Raw genomic sequence first — 25665 nt, forward strand, 5'->3', positions numbered from 1 at the left:
GACCAAGCTCTCGGACCCATTCGTTTTTTTCACCAGAGACTTAGGATCTACCCCTCTCTCGCCAGTTTGTAACCCCCTACTACAAACTCAGTGCTGGTAACACGAGCAGCCCAAAAATTGGACATAGGGACATTCGGTCTGAATCAGTATAATCATCATGTCTTCTTAGCACACCATCTGAGTCAGACGCATAATATATAAATTTACTCATTGGTGTTTGTTCGAAACACCGACAACTCGCTTCATGCCACTAGTTCCTCTTCCGGGCTCCATACCTCATGTGGTAAGCGTATGTGAGGTAGCCTACTACGATACCACTTGTAGGATCTCTGGTTGGACTAGAGGGGGGGTGAATAGGCCTGTCAAAATAAACACTCAAACTTTTATCAAATTCACCCTGCGACACTGCCGCTCTGGAGGGCGGCACTACCGGACCAGAATAGCGGCAATACCGCACCTGCAGACAACTTCGAGTCATAATTCAAAATCAGTGAATGAAAACTTAGATCGAAGAAATTTCTCAGCCTACTATAGGTATGATAGTCACAGATCAAGAGTTAGAAGTTGTAGGAATACCACACCCAAATAGATCGACTCGAAACCCTAGAAATCGCCTCAACAATAATATGACATGCAAGTAATGTAAATCAAGCAAAGAGACACAATGATTTATCCCGTGATTCGGCTCGCCACCAAGTGTAGACTGTCTTGGCTGTGAATCTAAAGATGCATGTGTATGCTTAACACTTGGTAGCATATATTAACTTAAGTATTGTGTCCCCTTTATAGTACGGTTTTTCCTATACTCAAATTCAAAATATAAAAGAATTTGAATCCCCTTTGAGTTTGAAGCCATCAACATTTTTAATTAGGGGCTCCTCCGTTTCGTGTAGCATCCTCGAATATAAATTCTTTGCTTATCATTTCGATAAATCTCATTAGTTCTCTAATTGCGTGGTCATTATCACCAAAACCCACAATTAGGGCTTGATTGCACTTTCACGCCTACTATGGCATCACTAGCCCTCCAAAAATAATTTGGACATATTTTGTACTCTAATTTTTGTATGGGTTCTCTCGGTCAATCTCTAGGTTGAATAGCGCACAAAACTGTTATTTTGAATAATAGGCATGACTAAGAGCAATAAAACACTATGCACAACTACAAATAAGTTCGGTGGTAAAAGGAAATTCGATTTAGAGCTATATGGTGAAAATCAAGCTCGAAAAACAGTTGAACGGTTAAAAATGGACTTCTTCTAATAAAAAAGGCATAGGTAATGGTTACTGATAAGAGTATATGAGAACGGTCAATCTTTCTATATACAATATGCAAAATACAAACGCTCACTCGTTAAAAAAAACACAAGTGTAATTTATTGTCTCCACTGCGCAAATGATGTACGTACGGTAGTAGTAGGAGCCAAAACCATGGGATGCGTCTATTTGGTAGTCGGATATTATTTGTGTGTGTTTTGACTGACTAGCACCTAAATTCGTAGAACGTCACTTGTGCACCATGCGAACATCGTAAAAACATCATAGAACATCACGGACCGATTATCATAGAACATCACATGTATATTATATAAACATCACATGTATATTATTGGAACATTAGAAAAATTCGTGTGTGAGATGGGTGTAAAACACCTGGGTGTTGTTTAACATTCCTAATAAAATAGCTTCCAACTTAACCTCAAGCATGATGATATGAATTGGATTACAATATCATAATGCACAGTTGGCACAATTACGGACAATTACGGGCAAGGTCTCGCTCATGATTTTTTTGCTATTCTTAAATAAGAAAACTAATGGCAACATGTCTCTTTCATTCAGGGCACAAAATAGACAGACGTGCTAGCTGCATTTGTTGAAGAAGAAACACCAAAAGTCAGCGGAAGGGAGGCGCGGCGTGAGAACGGAGCAGTCAATCCGATTCCCACCAAGAAGAGCCAGCACTGACGCTTACACTGGCTCATAGCCTCCTCGTTTCGTGAGCGAGCCAGGCGTGGGAATAAGGGGCAGCCGGTTTGTTTTTCCACCTTCTCTCTCCTCCACCTAAGATAAATACTGACATGTACTCTCTTTGTTCAAAAATACTCCCTCCTTCTCAGTTTATCTGTCGTTGGAGCCTCAACACCAGATACCAAGGAGATTGGCCAAAGACACAGATACCCCTACATACCAATCATTTCTCAACTGTGAATTTGGATGCACATGCCATCAATGCCATCCACGGCATCATTTTTTAAAATAAACAAATCAGCATTGGCATCCACCTTTTCACACTTAAACATGCAGTACAGTGTTTTTCTCTTAAAAAATCAATGCTGACAACAAAAAAATACATTTTGCTCGGCGGCAAACACCACTTAGCGTCAAATTTACAGCCAAAACAAATTGAAACTTCAAACCATTGCCGCAAAAACCACTTAGCGCCAATTTTACACAGCCAAAGCAATCTGAAACTTCAAACTATTGCCACCAGCGCCATTTCTTGACCATATACTAGGAAATAAAAGCCTGGTGACCCTCTCGTTGCCTTCATTTGAACCTTCACCTCTCATCCATCTTCCATGCTAGACTTAAACACACTACCAGATGAGGGAGGAGAGAAGGTGCCTGATCTCAACAAGATTCTTGCCGGACATGAAGAGGATCAAGATGTAGTGGATGTAGATGAAGTTTGGGGAGCTAACCACTTTGGTCTCCATCCTGATCAAAATGATGAACAAGCAGAAATTCATCAAGGTAAGCACATCTGTTTGTACCCAAAACTTGAACTAGTTCATCTCCCTCTCCCCCTCCCTCCCTCCCTCCCTCTCTCTCTCTCTCTCTCTCCCTCTCTCTCTCTATGCTCTTGTTTATTTTTCGGTTCTAAAATCAGAAGCAATATCATGTTACTTAGTTATTGCTACTATTTTCTCACCAGAAACTCTTGTGTACTAGGTGTTCTCTATAGTCTCTCTCTCTCCTAAATTAGTAAATGGTGCTTTAGTTCCTCTTTGCTAAAATCACTATGATCATCTGGGAATTTTTAGTGTATACCTGTCACCCGAAACTTTTTGCAGCAGGGCTCCTTTATATCCTCTCTCTGTTCAGTATCAACTGGTGTAGTCTCTGTCTCATAAAATTGCAAGCAACATTAGTTAATTTTTTTTGTGTAAGGCATGCAGCTCATATTTGCTTAAGTTCAAAATTAATTTGGAATGAGAGGGGACAATAACTCACATGTGTGGGTCACAATGCAATTTTCTAATCAATAGCTTGCTTCTGTACCAGGTGACAATGTTGGCCATCCATTTGATTTAAATGATCCACATGAAGAAGAAGAACAAAATCTACATGCAGGTGATTATTCAATACTCATGTTCAAGTCATGTTTCCAACAATAATTGTCCATATCAAAAAGTTCATAATCTTTTGTGAAGCAGTTCTCTCTAGCCTCACTCTATCTCCTCAATTTTTATGTTCTAATTTACTTCCTCCCTACTACTAAAATGTGTAGCAACATCTAAGAAATTTTGGTGTCTATTCTCTCTGTTCTAAACTAATACTAATTGTTGTATCGAGAGAGGGAGAATAACTCACATGTGTGGTTGACAATGCACTCTTAATTGATCAGCTTGCTTCTGTACCAGGTGACACTGCCGGCTATGCATTTGATTTAAATGACCCACAGGAAGAACAAGATAACCTACATACATGTGATTATTTCCCTCAGTTTATAGTCATGATTGCAATAATAATTTTCCATGTCAAAAAAGTTCCATAATCTATTTACTGACAATCAGCACACAATCTACATTTTTTGTAGCAGATGACAACATGGCCTTGCAAGAAGATACCTTGGACGATGTCATACATGATTTTGGTGTGTACACAGATGGTGTTCACATCCTATTTGACGAAGATGGGTTGTCCGACTCGGATGACGAAGACTATCAGCAACCCCTAGAAGAAGAAGCAACAAATATGCTCAAGAATTTGACACAAAGACAAAGGCAAGCCATATATCAAGATTTGCTTCAGTTAAGCACTAATGGCATATTACAGCGAAACAGCACAACACTTATTGCTGCAAAGTACAATGTCCATGTGCGCACAATACAACGAGTGTGGCAGAGAGCAAAAAATTGTTTGGCACAAGGCATACCAGTAGATGTCAATTCTTTGAGACCTAAGAATTGTGGTCGTAAAAAAATTCAAGTGGACCTCACTAGAGTTGCTGATATTCCCTTAAACAGAAGGGGAACCATAAGGTCATTAGCATATGGTCTTCAAAGCAGTAAAAGCACTGTACATAGGTTGTTCAAAGAAGGCATGCTACGACAACACTCAAATGCATTGAGGCCTTATTTGAAGGAAGAAAACAAACATGCAAGGTTGGCACTCTCCTTCTCCAATTTCACACTGTCCATCTCCACCTTGGCACCCTGCTTCTCCAACTTGACACTGCCCATCAGCACTTCGGCACTCTCCTTCTCCAACTTGACAGTGTCCATTTGCACCTTCACACTCTCCTTCTCCAACTTGACAGTGTCCATTTGCACCTTCACACTCTCCTTGGCGCTCTCATTCTCCACATCAGAAATAGCCCGTCGCCACTCGCGAAGCGCAGTACTACACACAGAATTTGTACACAAAATTAGTAAGGTACCAGTATGACAACCAAATTGCAAGACAACATTTAGATGGCTAACCCCAAATGCAGACGACCATGGTTGGCGCATGGCCCAGTAATTTTGCTTGCCGTAGTAACTTCCTGTGGCTGTCTCAGGCACATACTCATCATCATCACCAAGCAAAGATGAACCCTTAGCAACTCCATCTTCATCCGAATCAGGTATCAGCTCAAATCGATCTACACCCCCTTCTTCTGTATCTTGAGCAAAATCCACTCCTTCGATGGCGATGCAGTTTAGCTCCCGGTCAAACCAAGTTCCACGACGACGATCCCGACCACGCATCTGCCTGGTGGGCCACATCCTATGGCTCAATGGGATGCCCAAGGCGTGCTTCATCCGCAAGTGACGAATGAACCGGCTACCCCCATGTGCTCCCTTGCCGCCTGCCATCGAAGGATCGCCTGTAGCACAAGAAGGCAGTCTTGTTAATCAAAACAGCACCAGTTCAGCAATAGGTTTATGAGCATGATAGCAACTGAGCGACCATTTTCCTAAATGTTAGATGCAGATGTCACTCTAATACGAACTAGTATACGCAATGCAAAGAGCAAAGATCTGGGAAAAAGTGGACCATGCCTGGAACTAGTCAATCCTAGATTCTAGATCTCAGTATGGTAACCCCGAGGATTTCACCAGAATACTAGTCAATCCTAGATTCTAGATCTCATAATGGTAACCTCGAGGATCTCAGTATGCAAAGAGCAAAGATCTGGGAAAAAGCGGCCATGCAAAGAGCAAAGAGGATTTCACCAGAAAACTAGTGTCGCGTGGAGGAGGGGCCGGTGCTCCCAGCTCCCGTGAGCTGACGCAGGATGCAAGGGCGAGGCGTGGTCGGAGGAGGCAGGCGCAGTGCGCTGCCGTAGAGCCTTGGCGGCGTCGCGCGGAGTAGCAGCCCACGCTCCCTACTCGCGTGACCCGGCGCTAGACCATGTTGGCGGAGGGGAGTCGTCGGAGGGCGGCCGCGACGGCAAGCTTGCGGATCCGCCGAGATTGGGGATGAGGCCGATAAGGATGGGGATGAGGATGCTTTTTTTCGTGGTGTGTGAAGCTGCTGTGTGAGTCTGGGAGAGGGAGGGCAGGGATAAGGCTTGCCTTGGTTGACAACGCCTGGTGCACTGCGGTATAGCTACTACCACTACGACACAAGTAGCCAACGATAGAAAAACTGGGACACTCTACTGTCGCTACGATGATAAATAAACTGGGACGGAGGGAGTAAAAAGTAATTCTATTTCTGAATCTGGGGACGGACGTCGTAAAAGCAATGAGCTACCAGCTGACTAGACACTTGCTGTGGGTGCCCTGATACTGTCAGCTGACTAGACACTTGCTGTGTGGGTGCCCTGATACTGTGCTCCCATCGTCAATTTCAATTTTGCAGGTCAATTTTGGTTGCCCTGACTAGACACTTGCCGTGGCTGCAGACCTGCAGGAGTATCTGCGGCGGCGTGCACCGACGCGGCCTTTGTCCGGGCCCCGACCCACGCGAGAGTCGAGAGGCACACCGGCAGGCCGCAGTCGCAGCAGCAAGCAAGGACTCGGTGATGTGATTTGACGAGAGGCAGAGGATCGGAGCAGGAGCAGAGCAAAGCAGCTGCGATAGATAGCTGAAGCTGAGCACGCACGTCCACGACAAAGAGGAGCTTACAGACTGTTCGGCTGAAAAAAAAAAATACTGTTCGTTACGTGAGAAAAATAAGCTTCTGACAAAAAGAACAGTGACCACGTGAGTGTGCTCGCCAGCCCCAGCCAGCTAGCCGAATACGGACTGCCGCTCCATCCGTCACAAGAAGGATGGAATTCTCCCTTCGCAAGGTCCTGCCTCCTAAAATTTCTATCACATTAAATATTTAGATATATATATAGAGTATTAAATATAGACTAATTATAAAACTAATTATACAACTTGCGACTAATTTACGAGACGAATCTTTTAAGCCTAATTAGTCCATGATTTGACAACGTGGTGCTACAGTAAACATGTGCTAATGATAGATTAATTAGGCTTAAAAATCGTCTCGCAAATTAGCCTCCATCTATGTAATTGTTTTGTAATTACTCTATATTTAATGCTCCTTATTAATATCTAAACATTCGATGTGACATAAATTTTAGGAGCGACTAAAGAACCAAACACCTCATTAAACTACTAGCGTACATATATACTAAAAATATTAATAATAAAAAATAAATATTATTTTTCAAGTAAAATAAATATTATTAAATTTATAAATGAAATATATTTTTATAATATACTTATTTAAAAATATAAAACATGATATTATTTTTTATGATTCTAATTAAAATTAAAATTGTTCGACTTGCCAGCAGATGAGAATCCTAATGTTTCTTATATCGGGAAGTATTTCAATTCAAAGACATTTTTCAGCTTCAAATTACATCTCCATTCACTCCACTGATGAGCCATTTTGTGGGGCTTTTACATGATTTCTAATTCGAGCACCCTAGCATTTTGTTCCAAACTACTGAGGGTATGTTTGGATCCATCACCAACCACACCCAAACCTTTACCGACCAATGCCATTTCACCTACAAAAGGCGAAGGTGGCCACTGGAAGCTTGTTCGGTTGAGCAAGAAGCCAGCTTCTTTTTCTAGCTGGAACAGTGTTTTTCTCTCACAACAAACCAGCATAAACAGTATTTTCCAGCATAAACAGTGTTTATTTCAGTCCAGCCGAACCAGCTTCAGGTTACAACCATAAGAATCTGCCAAAGTAGGATGGCAATACGGAGTTGGTATGCAAACCTCCATCTAAGGGCCTGTTTAGTTGCCAAAATTTTTTGCGCAGTGCCCATCACATCGAATCTTGCGGTACATGTATAGAGTACTAAATGTAGAAAAAAAAAACTAATTGCACAGTTGGGTGAAAAATCGCGAGTCGAAACTTTTGAACTTAATTAGTCTATAATTAGACACTAGTTACCCAATACAAACGAAAGTGCTACAGTAGCCAAAATCTAAAAATTTTTGGATCTAAACGGGGCCTAAGTTCGTTCTACTCTTGGGAACACCTCTGAACAAAGTTGTATTCAAACGTCAAAGGAGTCAACCTAGCCACGCACTACCTAATCGACTTTGTCGGTTGCAAGCAAAATGAGGTATGAATCTGCCCTTGAGGAACTTTTGGGGATCTTTCTACCCCTAAGCCTCAAATGCCATGCACCCTTCAGAGGCCTTCGACGACATGGGATTAGACAGGCTCAATCTGAACCCCGTACCCTCATCAGACCCAAGGTCGTAGCCTTAGGGAACTTCAATAAATCAACCGCCTCAACAAAACCCACGGACAGGTGATCAACAACATCGACATCGAATCACCGTCGGCCCTGTTCGCTTCTCTTATAATCCGTTTTTTTCAGCTTATTTTTTCAACTGGAACAGTATTTTTCTCTCACAACAGATTAGCCGGAACAATGTTTCAATTTGTTTTTCAGCGAAGCCAACGGGGCCATCATATTCAGAATCCTCATGGAGACAAGTAGCAATCATCTTCACTACCAAAGGTTCCTTCACCTTGGGAACTTGAACCCCGGCCGAAGCATGAGCCACTTTGGAGGCAGAAGGCCCATTAGCATCCTTAGTTGCCCGCTTCCTCAATGCCTGTTGAGTCGGCCCGGAAGACATCACCTTCCCCTAGTCACCCCGAGGGGCTACTGTTTAGGGTCCATGCCATCAAGACGGATTTAAGGGCACGTGAACAGGACCACCTTAAACCCGGCTTGATCCGTTTCTTTTTTTTTATTTGGAATAGTGTTTTTCTCTCACAAATCCCTCCAGAATTCCTCCAAACCATCCAAATTCCTTCAAAACCATACCATCCGAACGGGCCCCTGTTCGGATGGTATGGTTTTGAAGGAATTTGGATGGTTTGGAGGAATTCTGGAGGAATTTGTGAGAGAAAAATACTATTCCAGATAAAAAAAAAGAAACGAATAAAGCCGAGTTTAAGGGCACGGCATCCCGCCTGCTGATGCTGAGTCCCTAGACCTGGGTCCAAGCTAACGGTGGCCATGCTCAGCTATGGATCGTTCAGAGGCGTGCTGACGTGGACCATATTGAAACTATATTTGTACAACGCTTTGTGGTAAACATGCACCTAAATTGACTACCCATTTGCCAAATTTGTACAACTTGACCTTTTCCTACTCAAAGCAGGCCTCAAATCAGTGGGCAGGGATAACCACACACTTGAATTTGCCATAGTTTGCAAGAAAATGGACTCTATATCATGCTCCCTACTTACAAACAACCAAGTTGAAATAATGTAGTTTAATCCATTACTTTTAATCCAAAATAGGAAAAAAACAATTGTACCCCAAAATACCTCGTCACACCAAGACATGACACATCCTCTATTTAGGGCCTATTCGAATGCCCTTGAGATATTGAAAATCATATAAAAACTCTATAAAATGGCCACCGATAGAGTTTATGTTACGGATGAGAATAGTCTTATACCCAGATTCTTGCAATCTCTAAATCCGTCATCCTAGCTTATTCTTCAGGATTCTTCCTCTCATCAGGCGTTAAAAGATAAACATGCCCTTACCTTATCCTCTTCCTCAGAAAGAGAAGGATAAGCTCCTCTCGCACCGCATCACGTCTTCTTGCTTGCCCACTCCCACCCTATCTCTCTCACCCGCCGCTCCCATCCTCAGGCAAGTTCGCATCTTCCATCCGCCGCTGCATCTGCCATCACGCAGTAGGGCTGCGACCCTATAGCCTCCCTCATCGCTCAATCCCGTCATCCCCTCAATACCTCCCGAAATCCCCTTGCGCTTGAGGAAATCCATACGGGTGTCGAGGCTGTTTGGTTGGCCATCTCAGCTTGCCAAGCCACGGATGCGGCGCACCACAAGTTTTCTGTGCATTGTTTGGTTGAGAATACAACTTACGTAGCCACATGTGATGCAGAGCCTTTTGTTCTATCTAATATAGCCACACTCTGTGGCGAGCAATCCCTACGCTACGCTTCGATCGCCTGGGCTGCGATCCGCAAGCCCGGACGAGGGCGGCATCCAAACATGCCCGTGGTGTGGTTACCGATGGCCGGCATCATCATCATCCGCGTCATCTCTTCTGTTTGCTTAGGCTTTGAAATACTCCAAACATGAGATTTTTGCGGCCAGAATCTGCATAGATTCCCTTCGATTCAGACGGTCGACGGGTCGAGGCAGCGGTTTCAGGTTTGGACACTGCAGCACGCTTCGTCTGGACCATGGGGGACTAGCCACTGGCCTGGTACTTTATGGACTGACGATGAGTTCCTCGTGCTGCGCTGACCTTGACAGGTCACAGATCGAACAAGACTGCTGCCTGCTGCCTGCACCAGAAGTACTACGGAGTACGGAGTACTGGTACTCCTTGCAGATGCAGATGCAGATGCACGCACAGTCGCTGAGAGTCGCACTCGCACACAACGCACGGTACACGCACGACGACGCCACAGGTAGCAGGTTGTCGTCAAAGGGTCCGAACGCCGAGGCCCGTGCATGCATCATTCATGCACATCACATGGACGGTAGGGAGAGGGAGGACAGACAGACACGGCTGGAGATCTTTTCGCCGGTCGATGGCTCTGGCTGACTGGCTCCATCGCAGGAGCTGCGCTCTCGCTGCGACGCTGCCTGCCACTGCCATTCGTCAGCCATCCATCAGAGCCTATGAGGCAGGCAAGCGTCAACGTCGACGAGCGGGCACCAGTCCTCCACCGCGCCAGCCCAGACACACGCACGCACCTCGCCTCTGCAGGAGATCAGAGACCAGCATCGCATCACACCAGATACTGTTACAAAGCTTCGTGTAGGAGTCCTGGTACGCAGCACTAGCGTACAGTGTACGTACACTCTCCGTTCACCAGGGCACAGCAGAGAGCTCAGGCGTACGTGCACAGAAAAGCATGCACAGAGAATCGGTTCTGTGCTTCGGAACCACGAGGAACTCTGCCAATGGTAGTCAAAGACAAACTGATTCTAGTCTCTACGAGTAGATAAAGAACGTTTCTAGTGTTTTTCTACTAGAGATCAGAATCATCTCTATAGTAGTTTCTCCTAATTGTGGTTCTTGCTTTCCTACCTCCCATCTAGTAATCTAGAAATGTTTCAAGTCACCCTTCAAATGAAAACCACCTTACCTTTTCTTTTCTTTTTTTTTTTTGCACATCTTATATATTTTTTATGATTCTTTTTCTTGTAAAACAATGATTTCCATCACCTTCAAGAATTAGAATCTGGCCATCTAGCCAAACGATTTGAGAAAGTGATTCTGATTCACCAGAAGAAACTGAATTCGAAACGTTTCTAAGAGACTACCAAACACGTCCTTGACACACACAACTACTGTGATCTGGTCGACGGCCAGAAGCTTTTTATACTGTATATATGCTGTTGAATTTCCCTGTCATGCTACAGCATGCATCGTCTGCGGTCTTGCAATGGAAATGGAAATGGAAATGGAAATGGAAATGGTCTGCTTTGTCCATCTACCTATAGTCCTATACACTGCACTGCTCTGATATCACTGCTATGGGGGGTTTTCTGGTGATCTGAGCAGCGTTGTCCAAAACTCCCAGCTGCTGCATTGCATTGCACATTTGCATGCCCGCGCGAATCAGCGGACCAACGGACTGTCACAGCTTCTCCACCGGGAAGCCGATGACGGGCTTGACCTCGCGCGCCATGGACCGGAGCTCCTCCACTTCCTCGTCCGTCAGGCTCCACCCCAGCGCGCCCGCGAACTCCCGGGCCTGCTCCGCGTTCTTGGCGCCAGGGATCGGCACCACGTTGCCCTGGCACACCAGCCAGTTCAGCACCACCTGATGACCAAGACACAGGCACACATGCTCATCAGCCATGTACGTATGTCAGAGAAGAAACACAACTGCGTACAGTAATACTGCTGTGCTGCTCGTCAATTCTGTCAGCGAATTGACGCCCTAATAGTTGAGCCAAAAGTTCCTAGGCCCAGGGCAGCATGTCAGTACAGTTTGGAATTGGATTGCTTGCTAATGTTTCATTTCATGACCAGTATTGGTTGCAGTAACTGTTGTCATTATTCTGTCACTAATAAGTTTGTTTCTTGTAAGACATGTCTGAGTCTGCACATGTGAATGTAGTACTCCTATTTGCCAATAGCGCCGACACTTTGCAAGGAGCCAAGGACAAATCATTGTAGTACAGTTGAGCTCTGATATAGGAGTAGTATATATATAGATATAGATAATAGCTGGACAGAGCACCTGTGTTGAAGTCCTACCGTAGCTTCCTCCGATCTCCTTGATCCGGTTGATAAGTGGTTGGAGCTGCATGTCATGATTCAGTGGAACTTCAGTGAGTAGAGAGTGTCCAGGAACCAATAAACAATCACAAAATAGTTGGAAATGCAACCTTTGTCAGGAACTCTGGCGTGTATATCCGTCCTCGAGGCCCTTTCGGGGGATTCTCCGGAGTGTATTTCCCTGTCAGAGCACCTGAACCAAGGAAATTGATTCATACATCAAAACAATACATGCATGATTTCATACTAGATAAAGGCTAGTGAGCTTAGTTGAGTTTACCAACCAAAATAGGTACACAGTTCATATGTGTACAATCGCAGAACAACAAAAAGTGTGTGCAGAAGAAACAGGTTCTACCTTGGGCGATTGGGGAATACGCGATCAGAGTAATGCCAAGCTCATCGCAAGCCGCCTTCACCCCGTTTTCCTCCGGGTTCCTGTATATCAGACTGTAATTCACTTGGTTCGAAGCGAGTGGAATTCCCCTTTTCTTGAGGCGCTCGTAGGCATCCCGGAGACGTTTTTCTGGTACCCAGTTATGAAAAAAAAACGAAATTGGTATGGCTTAGTTTCACTGAAACAAGTGTTGGAGTTAGACATATTATATTAGTGTTGGAGTTAGACAGCAACCGCTGTAGTTTGAGACTCCAACAGCCTTTACAAGGCCTTGCTCGACAGCGTCTCCAAGGCCATCCAGGTAATCTGAATCATGCAAGATCAGTGAATTTGGTGTACTAATTAAAAACTAAAGAGGGGTTCATCAAAACTTATTTGTTAATTATTTTTGTCATACCTTCGTTGCCCCATATCCCTGGCCTGAAAAGGATATGCGAAGAGACGTTAACTGATAGAGTCGACAGAGAGAGAGGTAAAAGAAAGTTGGTTGAAAAAAGGCTGGTGAGCCCACCAATGAAGTTGGTAGAGCTCAACTGAAGAGACGCCAAGGCGATCCAACGAAGCCTTCAGCGCACAAATGACGCTCCCACGACCAAACCTCCATGGAAGAGCTGCAAACTTTGTCGCGATAGCCACTTCCACCTGTTCCTTTTGTTGCCTTTCCTTGATAAATCTGATAGAAAGAGGGGACTTCAGAACTGATACTGCACAGACTTAATTTACAGTATAAATAGATCCATGAAGAATGTTTCATGACATACCTTCCTAGTAAACTTTCTGAATTAATCGCTCCCGATATCTGAATAGCATACATTTTAAAGTAGTGTTAGATTTTACTTTATAATGAAGGGGACAGAGAACGGGTGATGAGGCATGAAGCTTTGCTGTTTGTTACCCCTGCTCCATACACTTCAGCGGTATCAAAGAAGGTTATTCCACAGTCGATACTCGCATCAAATGCTCCTTTAGCCGCCTTCAGTTTCCTATCTGGTATTTTTATCAGAGTGTTCACTCATATAAAAAGGCAGCCATTCCCATGTTTTGCAATGAAAAGTACTAGTAACGATTCAACCGAATCGGCAGGCAACTAGTAAGTAAGTGCTGTCACAGCTGAAGAGCATCTAATTTGAAACAAGGTAATGCCAGTTTCGAAAAATATTTCAGGTTGATTTGGATTTTGGTCAAAGCAGCAGGCGCGTCATATGCACCGGAAGTATGACCAGAATTTGAGGCCAACTAAAATTTCTTTCAACGAGATGCTAGTAATCAGGAGCACAAGTGTAGGATGATTTACCACACTTTCTGGCCCTGGGTCCTGGGATGGGTTTCAGTTTCACTGTGCGATTTCAACTTCAGTATCGAAGTAGACTTGTAGTACCAACCACTTGTTCAGGGTTCAGCCTACCGGTTGAGCATAAATACTGGAGAGCACCGGTAGGACCGAAAATCGGTGAAATTATGGTTGATTTTTTCAAATCTTTATAAAATTTTAGCTAAAATTTGGGGGAAAAAAAAACTGAACGAAATGAAACTTCAGTATCATAGGACAGGTGTACCAACTACCAAACCATACCAGTACGCTTTTTTTCTGAAATGCCATGCTAATCTGAAGCCAATTTCAAAGCTGCAGCAGCCTTGGCTCGTTTAGAAATGTTTTGTCCTGCAGGATTCGTCATTATTCATCTAGAAGGTTGGAGGATTCAGAAGCTCACGGGCTATACTAAAACAATGCTGATTTTTATGGCATTTGTAAGTCGGTGGAAATTTCAGAGTGTAATAATTCTTACCTGGAAAGAGGTTGTAACAGCCTAGCATATAATCTTGTACTAGTATCCTAGTAATTACTAGATGTTATATAACCTGACGCGCCCTTGCAATACAGTAAGAAAAATGATTACGAGACCCTGAACCAAGAAGCACGCAAACGTACGTACCGTCCCACTGGAACTCGTTCCAGTAGGTGGTGTCGCCCCAGGACCACGCCCCGACGCCGAGCTTGGTGACGGCGACGCCGGACCCTCCCAGCGCCACCTTGCCGCCCTCCTCCCTCGCCGTGGTCGCTGCGGCGTTGGACGCCACCGCTTGGGGCGGCCGGAACGACGCCCGGCGCCGCCTGACGAGCAGGAGCGGCAGGCCGGCGCCGGAGACCTGCAGGGCCCCCGTGATCATGTCGGCGGGTAGTAGTAGCTAGCTAGCTAGCTACGCGCGCACGGGCTCGGGGCTCGCCGTGGGGTCGTGGAGCTGTGTTGCTGGTGGCGAGTGGCGGGGAGGAGGGGAGGCGCGAGAGATTTGTTTGGCCAGGACCAGGAGATGCTCCTGGGGAGGGTGGCGCGCAACGTGGACTCGCTGGAGGCGCACGTGTGGGGTGGGCCGTTCTGCCTGAGTGCGGCCTCTCGGCCCACTTCGCCTTGCTCCACTCCAGCATGTCCCTAGCTACTCTCGCAAGAAAAAAAAAAACAAATTCCGTTTTTTTTTGTTGGTTAAAAAAAAAACAAATTCCGTTTTAAAAAAAAACCGGTGTGTTGCAACAGAAGCAATAAAAAAAATATCATTTGATATGGAAATGATCTAACTCGGGCATCCGTCCGTGACTCCTATCCGGACGCGGCTCCCCAGGAGCGAGCCCCAAACAAAATAAAATACCCCACTCCCTCATGCTTATCCGCCCGGCCGCCCCAACTCCTTCGCGCTTATCCACCAGGCCCCGAAGCAGTCGCTCATTGTCCGTGCCCCTTCCCCCACCGTGCGCTCGTCCGCTATGGCGTCGTGCCCCACTACCCTGCGCCCCATTGCCAAGAGCGCCGCGCGCTCGTCCGCAGCCGTGCCATGCCCCACCGCCCCGCGCCCCTGTCCCAGACACTTGTGCCGCTCGCTCCCTCACCGAGCGTCCGTCCATCCGTCTCCCATCGCCATCGTGAACGCCGCTGACCCCGCTAGGGCCGCTGGGCGCATGTGCCGTGTCGCCTCAGTTCTTCCCCAGCCGAGCCAAGGGCACCCACGAGCGCGGACGGTGCTGGTGGTGCTCGCACGCCGCTGGCTCCGATCCTGACGACCGAAATCGACTAGCCCGGCCTTCCCCTCCCCTATGTTGCATATGTATGTTTCAAGTGTTTCAGACGTTTCATATGTATGTTGCAATTGTGTTTATCTTGATGTTGCAAAAGTAGATAGAGGGATGTTGCATATATTGCAAGTGTTTTAATTAAGAGACATGTTGCAAGCATTTGTTCAAAATGTTTCATCTATTTCCAGACGTATGTTACAATCGTGTTTTGATCTTGATGTTGCATATGTTGCAACAATATATTTCCAAATGTTTCAATTGTTCCAGTCTTATGTTACAGCAAGTGGTTTAATGTTGCAAGTTGCAAGTGTTTTTTTTGTATGTTTCATGTGTTTCACACACATGTTGCAAAGCATGCTTCCAAATGTTTCCGGAGGCAAGCCAGGGGGGAGGGGCGGACGGGGGTGTTGCGGTTGGGGCACGCTGGGGCGTGCTCATCCTCAGCTGCTCATCCGGGCTCCTGAGTGTCGCTCGCTTGGGAGAGAGGAAGGGGTCAGGGGCGACTGACGGGAGTAGATAGAGGGGGCGGAGTGCAGGCGTGGGGTGGGGCAAAAGGCGAACGAGGTAGAGGCGAAGGTGGATGGGGGGCTGGCTGTAGTGGGCCTGCGACTAGGAGCTGAGCCACGGTTCAGTTCACTAGGACTTGGAGTTGCGCCTAGACGTGATGCGGGTGCTGGACGTCTGGGCGCTAGTGTCTCCATATTTAATAGCCAAGTAAAATCAAGATTATGATTATTCAACTTTGCGCTGAGCTAGTCGTTTGAACACATCATGAAGCAAAGTCAGGGTAGCAATGAGGCCTTCGGCCTTACTACGACACCTCCTCTTATCTTTCCACAGCTAACGCCCTTAGTAAGGATTTGATTTTTCTTAAAAACAGTTTATGTTTCAATTTCTCGAACATTTATCTAGTAGGGTTCCTTTTTTTTCGAAAATCATTCACCTAGCTGCTTTTGGAGTTGCTTTTCCTGAGAAAACAAGTGAAACAATATAAGAAACCAAGTTCTCATTAACCCAAACAAGCCAGAAGAGCTTCCCGAGCGGCCAGGCCGTCCACATCACCCCAATATCCTCTGACCGTTTGATTCTGAGATCAACGGTGGAGGTTGATCCCACCAGATTTTACTGCGCCTCCAAAAATATCTTCGCCTCCCTCTGTCCCTCTCTCGGTCTCTCCGTCTCTCCGCGACGGCGCAGCGGCCTGACCCGGCCGAGGCCGCGTGCTGGCGCCTCCACCTCCACCTCCGCCGCCCCCACCCCCGCCCCCGCCCCCTTCCTCTCCCTCTCTCTCTCTCTCTCCTTCCCTCTCCTCCAGCGTTGCGGCGTGCTGGACGGGTCAGACTTCGGCCTCCTCATCGCGCGGTGGCTGCGGCATCGGCGCCCTCCACGCGAAACCCTAGGTGCCTCTTCCCGGCCACTGCCGGCTGCGGCGTACCTCCTCTTCCTCTCTTCCTCTCCCTCTCCCTCTCTCTCCTAGGGTGGCAGCGCTGCAGCAGGCCCCGACCGCGCCAGCTTCCCTGCGTCGCGCGCGTACATGGGCCCTAGCAGCGGGCGACGCGAGACCGGCCGGCCATGGCGTGACGCCCCTACCCATGCCGGCGTCGAGCCTCCCCAGCTTTGTTGCGGCCGTCGGCCGGGCCTCGCTGCTGGGAGCAGCCGGTGCGCTCTCCTTTGCGCACCCTCTCTCTTCTCCCGATGCGGCTTCCTATGGTGGGCGCCCCAGGTGCTGGTCGGCCTTGGCGGTGCCGCGGTTAGAACGTAGCACTCTCAGGTGTTCCCGTTTCCTCTTATTCTCTAATTTTGCTTTTCTCTCCATGATTTCTCGCCATATTGCCATGAATACATTCTCTAGGGTTTGGCCTATGCCTACTGCTGTGATGTTTGCCTTTTTACAGTGTATCAAACGTGCTATCTGTCCTTGGAATTTGTTTTCACTTATATATACATCTATTTTTACCCTGATGCTCGGTGCACGTGATGGAAATATTTTTTTTGCTGTATGGCCTGTGATGAAGATGAACTCTTATTTAACCTTACAAATGCGAAGCCCTCCCTGGGATTTGGATCTTTTGTTTCGTTTATGTCGAAGCTACTGTTTTTAGCCTGGTGCTCCATGCACGTGATGGAAATATTTTTTCCCCGTATGGCCTGTGATGAAAATGAACTCGGCGGCCAGCCCATCCACGTCTCCTAGAATTCTTTCATTGGACCACTTCAGCGACATGTCACCACCTGCTTTCCTGATTGGTACACCTTGGCCATCAAGATCCTGTGAGAGACGTGGCATTTTCCATTTACTTTGGTGCCTTGATACTCCAGGATCATGGTTAAATGATGATTCATAGATTTTTTTAGGCCGCTACAATTTGTCAAGGTTTCCTTCATCATATTATCTGCGGCCTTTGCCTTGCACCCTGTTTTTTCGCCTTTGTGGTTGTGCCTGTGCCCATGATCATGGTTAAATGATGATTCATATATTTCTGAGGCCTCTAAAATTTGTAAAGGTTTCCTTCATGATATTATCTGGGGCCATTGCCTTGCACCCTGTTTTTTCGCCTTTATGGTTGTGCCTGTGCTTTATGTGCCTCCTCCAGTTCCTCCTTCATTCCATCTTCTCCTTTGTGCAGGTGAATGAGCAAGAGATGCTTCAGGCCCGTGGTGCACGCATGGAGCTGGCCACACATGCCTAACCATCTAAGGGTTTGATGATCTACACATGTAACTGATTTGCAGTACTGACTTGATTTTATATAGCTTTCAGTTTCATTCAATGAAATTGCCCACATCTATTGTTGTGTTGTCGTCTCAGTAAAAGTTCTATTTTCCTGTTGGTGTGCCAAACCTAATATTTTTGGGTGAGCTAAAAGTTCTCCGCATATGATACAAATTCTTGAGAATATATGGTTAGCATGGGCTATAACAAATTTATTTATACATGCTTATGAAGAGTAGACTGATCTACTAATTAGTTTTCTCCTAGCAGAGTTCAACAATAATGCACTTACACATTCTGTGACGCTGTTATATAAATGCTTTGTCAACAAAATTAGCCTGAATTTGGTCCTATTCATTTGTGCAGCTCTGTGCAATTGATTTTTTCCTGCTACATCGGGGTTACTAATTTGATATAGTTTTGGATTTATGATTAGTTTTGGGTTCATTTTCACCCAGTCGTCGCATTATCTGTTGTTATGTAAGGTTTTCTCACATGCTATGCTAAACAGAGAATACATATCGCTAGATGACAATGCTCCTGAATATCAAATAGTGAAGAATTATACCATCGCTTTCCTGTCCTCAGGTTTTTTCTGCTATGAATACGGTGCACTCCTATGAACATGTTAGATTCGTACGGTACGTTCTTCGAAGTTTCAGTTTACATATGTTCACAGACCACCACTTCATACATGCATGTTTTTACCGCTAAAGAAATATATAGCCAAATTTGCTTAAAAAGGAATGTGTTAATTTCTAATAGTGATATGAGTGCAACAAACACATGCATCAATTTTGTCCATACTCTGTTTTTGATATATTCTGGGCAATTATTGCTATTTATTTAGAACTACGTCTTTGTGGTTACAAGTAGAAAAAAAACTATATATATTCCTTACAACTACATCTTCAATAGTTCCAACTTAATCTACTTGATTTACACTGGAGCATTTCTTTGTTCTCATGCTCGCTGCTTTCAGGCATGCATATGTTACTTCTTCCAATCATTGGGTGCTTAATGTATGTTTCCTGCACAGCCAAACTTTCAGTATGTTCATGTGGAATTTGTCCTTACATATTTTGGGTGCTTTTCTCATTATTTTGCTTGACATCTCTTTGATTTTATAGGCTGCAATTTAATTTGTGAATACATAATAGAATGCTGCACTGAATGGATGCATTCACAACCTCTATAAACTAAGTGGGTGCCTCAGAGTATTGCTCTTCAAACACCATGGGCCAATGTATCCACTTTGCGTCTTCACCTTATCCTTTCTGAGGTAACTATCGATCCTCTTGCAATCCTTTCGACTGATAACAAACTGCAATAATAGGGGGTACAAGTACTCTCCAATTTTTATCCCTACACACTCATTTTCTTTCTATGCTTGCTCTAGGTCATGCGCTCCAGATCCAAATTTGAGACTATCATGCATGTAGATTGAGACACTACTATATAGTCTGTAGCTTTCTTCATATTAGATTTGGTTTTTTTTGGCTACCCATCAAAGCAATGACATTCCGATAAGTCATTTTAGATTAACCTAATGAACATGACCTTATTCCACCTGATTCCACTAAATTCATTGTTCTTTTTAAATGAGAAAGCTGCAGATGATGATTGATTTTTTTATGCCTGTGTTGTTCTTCACTGAGATCTGTGGCTTTTTAGTACCAGAGAAAAAACTTGATTATGGATGTGACCATTAATGTCGATACACGCTATTCTCATTTTGATTGGGTATACATCTTATTAATCTATATATGACAACTAAGCATTGATGTTGTTCAGTGGTCCGCCCTTGTGTTACTTATTTGGTAATGGTGAGAAGTGTAGCCCATTGCTTAATGTCATACTTGGGTTATAAAATATAATCTATGCTACATTTTTAAGATGGTTGCTTCATCAGATAAATTAGTATAATTTGTCCAAATATTATGATCACTATACGAATCTTCTCTAAAACAGTTAATCCTGCAGGATTATTTTCTAAAAAATTTCACATCTGATTGACTCTTTTTTTTCCTATGAGAATTAAATCAGCTGTCATTAAAATTTAGATACATATTATTTCCTTTAAATTGTAATACATTGCCAGATGAATTATGCATCTGGGAAAAAAACTGGTACTAACAGTGATGATTTTGTATGGATAAGTATATGACTGCGGTTCTATAATGCTTAAGATAATGGATATCTGTGGCCTGCGGCGGTGTGCATATGAAGAAACCCTCAGAGGCAAGCTGGTTCTAGACAAGGTGATGATTAGTTGTGTCGTCTACTCCCTTGACTGCATCGCACAGGTGCATTCACAGGTCAATTTCCATGGCCACTCTACCACAGTTGCTCATCATGCCCTGTTGCAGCGTTAGTGTCACTACTGTCTCTAGCGTTCATTTTGTTGCTGCTGCTGCTTATGCTTCCATTGGCACAAAGGCAGCGCAATCTTTAACTTTACATAACTACTATCACAGTTTAGTCCTTGGGCTATTGGAGAAAGGAATGGGGCTGGCCTAACTTTAGTTTGCTCTATTTTTTTTGGGTGACTCCTCTGCTTGCTTCTGCAGTTTTTTTCTGACTTTCCTATGCCATCAACTTGGAGACCAATTGGATGATTTCTTTTATCCTTTACTTGATTGTATATTTTCTTATCTCGTGACGCAAGATGAATCATATTTACTCATTCATTTTCCCATGTCCAGCGGTTGTCCTACTCAATCTAATATCTCTTGCAGTCCTGCTCCATGAAAGGTGCGATGCTCCCTCAGAATAGTCGTGCTCCATCCCTCCGAACAATTCTTTTATATATAATAATGTTGCAGTGAAGCTTGCTTCTTCTAAAAAAAAGGTAAAAACTAATGCTTCTGCACTAATAGGTTATGAAGCTGATTAATTGATTGATCAGTGTGTGTATCATTGACTTATATATAATAGTCTCTACTTATACTTATTAGTTCATTGAAAATAAAAAATGCCTGTTCTTTTCCAGTTTTCCCACTCCTAATGGCTACCTCCAGCTTCAATTACTGTTCTTTTTTTCAAACTGATTAATACAGGTACAAGCTAAGATTTCCTGCTTTTTAGATAGCCAAGAGACAATGCTTAAGAGCATCAACTTTACTCTAGAGATTTACTTCCTCCTCTAATCCCCCATTCTTTGCTTCTGTTTCGTACCGGCAGCCCAGCGATGTGGTCTCCAGCTCATGGATCTCATCATTATTGTGTCCAACGTGTTTGATCAAGCACCAATAGGTTGGATTTGTGTGAGATTAAACTGTAAGAACTCATTCAATTCATGATTCTAAGACATAATAGTTGTACATGAACGTAACTTTGAAAAGACCTGAGACACCTGCATTTGTATCGTAAATGCAAGTACGAATCTTTTACTCAGGTATTGCTTTAATCCATCATGCCCCGTGTTACTGTCTATCATTTGATCGCGATGATGACCATGATCTGAAAACATACAGGCTCACCTTGTTCCGTCTTGTTTACATTTGGTCCGTGCTTATTAGAGCCCGTGATTTTAAATGCAAATTATGACATGCTGCTCATGAAACCTACAATTGCTTGCTTCGAAATGCATTGTCAGCCTGATGTATCTTATAAAATTAAATATGGCTTCACCCTATGCTATTGTGGAATCCTTTATGTATAAACTGCCCTGTAGCTATCCGCGCGCAAGGGCGCGCGCCTTCCACTAGTTGAGATACATCTAGCATGGGTAAATGGAGAGAACGAGCGAGATTGACACCGGCAGAGTGGGTAACAGGAAGCTGTTGCCTCCAACCAGAAAAAAAACCGTGTCTTGAGAAGCAGGGAAGCAGCCCAAAGCCCCAAACTCACGGCCCACTGGATTCTACCACAGCCCACGCTAATCTAACACCGGCATACGTGCTAGGTTTTCTTGGTATATACTCTAACGAAGCGAAGTCTTTGTGAATTTGTTTATTTTTTCTTCTAAATTTTTTTGCGAATTTATTTAAATAATATAAAAAATTAATTGGAGATGTGAGGAGTTGAACCCTGTACCTCTAGAAAGCTATTCATAGTGCTCTACCAATTGCGCTACATCGCCAATCTATATTTTTAAGCATTAGAGCTATTTTTTATTTTTTATCCTTTTATAAATATAAAAGATTAATTAGAGATGCGAGGAGTTGGATCTCGTACATTATAACTATTTTTTTATCTTTTATAAATATTAAAAGATTAATTAGAGATGCGAGGAATTGAACCCCGTGCCACTAGATACTACATCCCTAATTTGTATTTTTTTGCATTATAACTATTTTGTTTTCTTTTTTTTAATAAATATAAAGATTAATTGGAGATGCGAGGAGTTGAACCCCATACATTGTAACTATTTTATTTAGTTTATCTTTTTATAAATATTAAAAGATTAATTGGAGGCGCGAGGAGTTGAACCTTTTTTATAAATATAAATTAAACATAAAAAGTTAATTGGAGATGTGAGGAGTTGAACCCCGTACCTCTAGAAAGCTATTCATAGTGCTCTACCGATTGAGCTACATCCCCAATTTGTATTTTTAAGCATTATAGCTATTGTTAATTTTTTAATCTTTTTTTTATAAATATAAAATATTAATTGGAGATGCAAAGCGTTGAACCCCGTACATTATAACTATTTTATTTATTTTATCTTTTTATAAATATTAAAAGATTAATTGGAGGTGCGTGGAGTTGAACCTTTTTTACAAATATAAATTAAACATACAAAGTTAATTGGAGATGCGAGGAGTTGAACCCTGTTCCTCCAGAAAGCTATTTATAGTGCTCTACTAATTGAGCAACATCTCTAATTTGTATTTTTAAGCATTATACCTATTTTTAAATTTTTAATCTTTTTTTATAAATATAAAAGATTAATTGGAGATGCGAGGAGTCTAATCCCATACATTATAACTATTTAAGTTTTTTATATTTTTAAAAATATTAAAAGATTAATTGGAGATGCGAGGAATTGAATCCGTACCTCTAGAAACTAGATCCCCAATTTGTATTTTTTTAGCATTATAACTAATTTAATTATTTTAATCTTTTTTATAAATATAAAAGATCAATTGGAGCTGCGAGGAGTTGAACCCCATACATTATAACTATTTTATTTATTTTATCTTTTTATAAATATTAAAAGATTAATTAGAGATGCGAGGAGTTGAACCTTTTTTATAAATATAATTAAAAATAAAAAGTTAATTGGACATGCGAGGAGTAGAACCTGGTACCTCTAGAAAGTATTCATAGTGCTCTACCAATTGAGTTACATCCCCAATTTGTTTTTTTAGCATTATAGCTATTTTAAAGATTTTATGTTTTTGAACTTTTATTAGAAAAGAATATATATGTGTTGCTACGATTGAATATTAAACCACTATAGCTATTTTAGAATATTTTATTTTTAAAATTTTATTAGAAAAATGTATATGCGTTGCTACGGTTGAATATTAAATTCCACCACATTTGAAGAACCATAAGTGATAAGTATCTAATTCTAATCTCTCATCCGAATTGGTGAGAACTTGGCTTTCCAATTTAGGTGCTACCTTTTCCTCTGAAGTTAGATTTTCTTTTATTTTAAGTTATTATAATATTTTTTATTTAAACTAAAACATTATAGGATAGAACATTTCTGTCATGAAATCAATATGTTTTCTCTTATGATTTTCGTTCAAAGACGTTATAGTTTTTCTGTTTCCGAGGATATTTCTTTTGTCCAGCATGAAACATGATTTTTGCGTGACAATATGAGCAAATATGTTTTCTAGGATTCAAACTAAATTGTATAGATTTTTGAGAATTTGAACCTACATCCTCTTCCTTTGCGTGAGCCTTCCTTACCGTTCTACTACATAGCTGCTATTGTTGGTAGCAACATAAGAACCATTTCTTTTAAACTTTTAATGGGAAAAACTTTTAGTGGCAGCTTTCTTAAGCTAACTACTCCTAGAAATAATTTTAGAGGTGGTTTTCATAAGTAACTGCCTATGAAAGTCGTTCAAAAAATTCTTTTTAAAACATATATGAAAATTGTAAGGAATATTTTGGCCCCTAAATAATTTCAAATAAAAACCTTCAAGTGCAAAGATGTAGATCTCATTGAACTCTATAATTTTGGTATACAGTCAATTTATATCTAACTTCATATGAAAATGTTATAAATTTATATACACGTCCTGTAGAAATAGATTTCTAGTGACGATCGTTTCAAGACAACCACCTCAAGAAAAATAAGGCCTTTTCCGATGGCAATTCTCTTAACCAGCAACCTCCTCTAGAAATACCAATTTCAAGTGGAGGATGGTTCATGGGTTGTAGACTTGTAGGCAGTCAACTCGTGTGGCTTATAGCACAAGCAGAACCAATTATGAACCTCCAGCAAAAAGCTTAGAGGTGCACGTAAAAATGATTTTTTTGTAATTTAGTGCATATTTTATGCACAAGTATCATGAGGTGGCTTTTGGTTCATCTCCCTTTTTAGTCGGCGCATTTTGGAAGGCGAAAAGAGCCAGCACCGTGGGTCTTAACTTGTCACAATGTCTGGAAATGCACACATACTACTACTAGAAAACAGAGATTTCATGAGAGTAAAAAAAAATAAGAAATAAACACCACGAAAGTATAAATACCGTCATGAAAACAATGCATGACATTCAGCCGTCATGTAATAACCCTCACAAATCAAACGCTAGGGAAATCACATTTTTGTGGAGGTTGACCGCCACAAACCTTTTTTCATCATGGTGCCCTCCATAAAAAATTAGGGCATCGTTAGGTTTGTGGAAACATTATTTTCATGGCAGTGTTATCTCCACAAAAATATTTTGTGTGAGTTAAAAACCATCATGAAAATGCATTTGTACCACCATGAAAATATTTTCATGAGTACATAACAATACCACAAGGGTCACATAATTTTCATGAGGATAGAAGATCGTCATGAAAAAGTATCTAGCCCACATGAAAATGAAGTTTGGGCCCATGGTTCCAAGCATAATGAATCAACTTGCAAATTCACAAACCGAGTTATTAACTAAACAATAAAGCTAAATCTCATTTAAGCACATCCACGAATGATCACCCAACTTTTACATTAAAATATTTTAATAAAGACAATGTAATTTGTGCAAATCTACACCTACACTAAGTCATAAGCATGGGCATTCACTCAAAGTGGTGAACAATGCCCTGGATAAACAACCAAGTGCACACAAACCTACCCTCACATTCTTTAACTATATCTGACATAACCAAAGTAGACTCTGTATCCGTATTCCCAAACAGTCCGTTATTAATTGCTTGGCAGTTTCCAGTATATGATGGCAGCAGCAAATTCATCTTGGGCAGTTTCTCAAGGCCATCAACTGGCCTGTTGCTGCTGAGGATTAGTAAACCATACCAAGAAGCCAGATGCACTGAGGCATATATGTGAACGTCAGCGTAGAAGAAGTTGGTCGTCATGGCCTGACGTTT

The 25665-nt window shown here is 42.8% G+C and overlaps 1 protein-coding gene, 1 long non-coding RNA gene and 1 pseudogene across 2 annotated transcripts; all 3 read right to left on the reverse strand.

Moving 5' to 3' along the window:
- Nucleotides 1-2302: 2302 nt before the first annotated feature.
- LOC136545128 (uncharacterized) lies at nucleotides 2303-3942 on the reverse strand. Its single transcript, XR_010780925.1, has 5 exons — nucleotides 3855-3942; nucleotides 3598-3703; nucleotides 3238-3347; nucleotides 3055-3126; nucleotides 2303-2721 (listed from the first exon to the last, which is right to left on the reverse strand). It is a non-coding gene; the product is annotated as an uncharacterized lncRNA (long non-coding RNA).
- A 96-nt stretch (nucleotides 3943-4038) lies between these two features.
- LOC136543287 (uncharacterized) lies at nucleotides 4039-5084 on the reverse strand (annotated as a pseudogene).
- Nucleotides 5085-10965: 5881 nt separating this feature from the next.
- On the reverse strand, nucleotides 10966-14676 carry LOC136545129 (uncharacterized oxidoreductase At1g06690, chloroplastic-like). Its single transcript, XM_066537163.1, has 10 exons — nucleotides 14323-14676; nucleotides 13284-13375; nucleotides 13150-13187; nucleotides 12900-13061; nucleotides 12786-12808; nucleotides 12623-12694; nucleotides 12350-12517; nucleotides 12102-12184; nucleotides 11954-12016; nucleotides 10966-11530 (listed from the first exon to the last, which is right to left on the reverse strand). The coding sequence occupies exons 1-10, from the start codon at nucleotides 14555-14557 to the stop codon at nucleotides 11345-11347; spliced, it is 1122 nt and encodes a 373-aa protein (XP_066393260.1). The 5' UTR covers nucleotides 14558-14676; the 3' UTR covers nucleotides 10966-11344.
- Between the last annotated feature and the right edge of the window lie 10989 nt (nucleotides 14677-25665).

Source organism: Miscanthus floridulus, chromosome 3 (assembly GCF_019320115.1).
Source record: "Miscanthus floridulus cultivar M001 chromosome 3, ASM1932011v1, whole genome shotgun sequence".
NCBI lineage: Eukaryota > Viridiplantae > Streptophyta > Magnoliopsida > Poales > Poaceae > Miscanthus > Miscanthus floridulus.

What these genes read in the sequence shown, in the direction of transcription:
- LOC136545129 (XM_066537163.1), bottom strand. Translation starts at nt 14,557, where the DNA reads ATGATCACGGGGGCCCTGCAGGTCTCCGGCGCCGGCCTGCCGCTCCTG. An exon ending in CGCCAGAGTTCCTGACAAAG is followed by an intron (nt 12,017 to 12,101) that starts GTTGCATTTCCA and finishes CATGACATGCAG; the next exon opens with CTCCAACCACTTATCAACCG. An exon ending in ACGGTAGGACTTCAACACAG is followed by an intron (nt 11,531 to 11,953) that starts GTGCTCTGTCCA and finishes CTTGGTCATCAG; the next exon opens with GTGGTGCTGAACTGGCTGGT.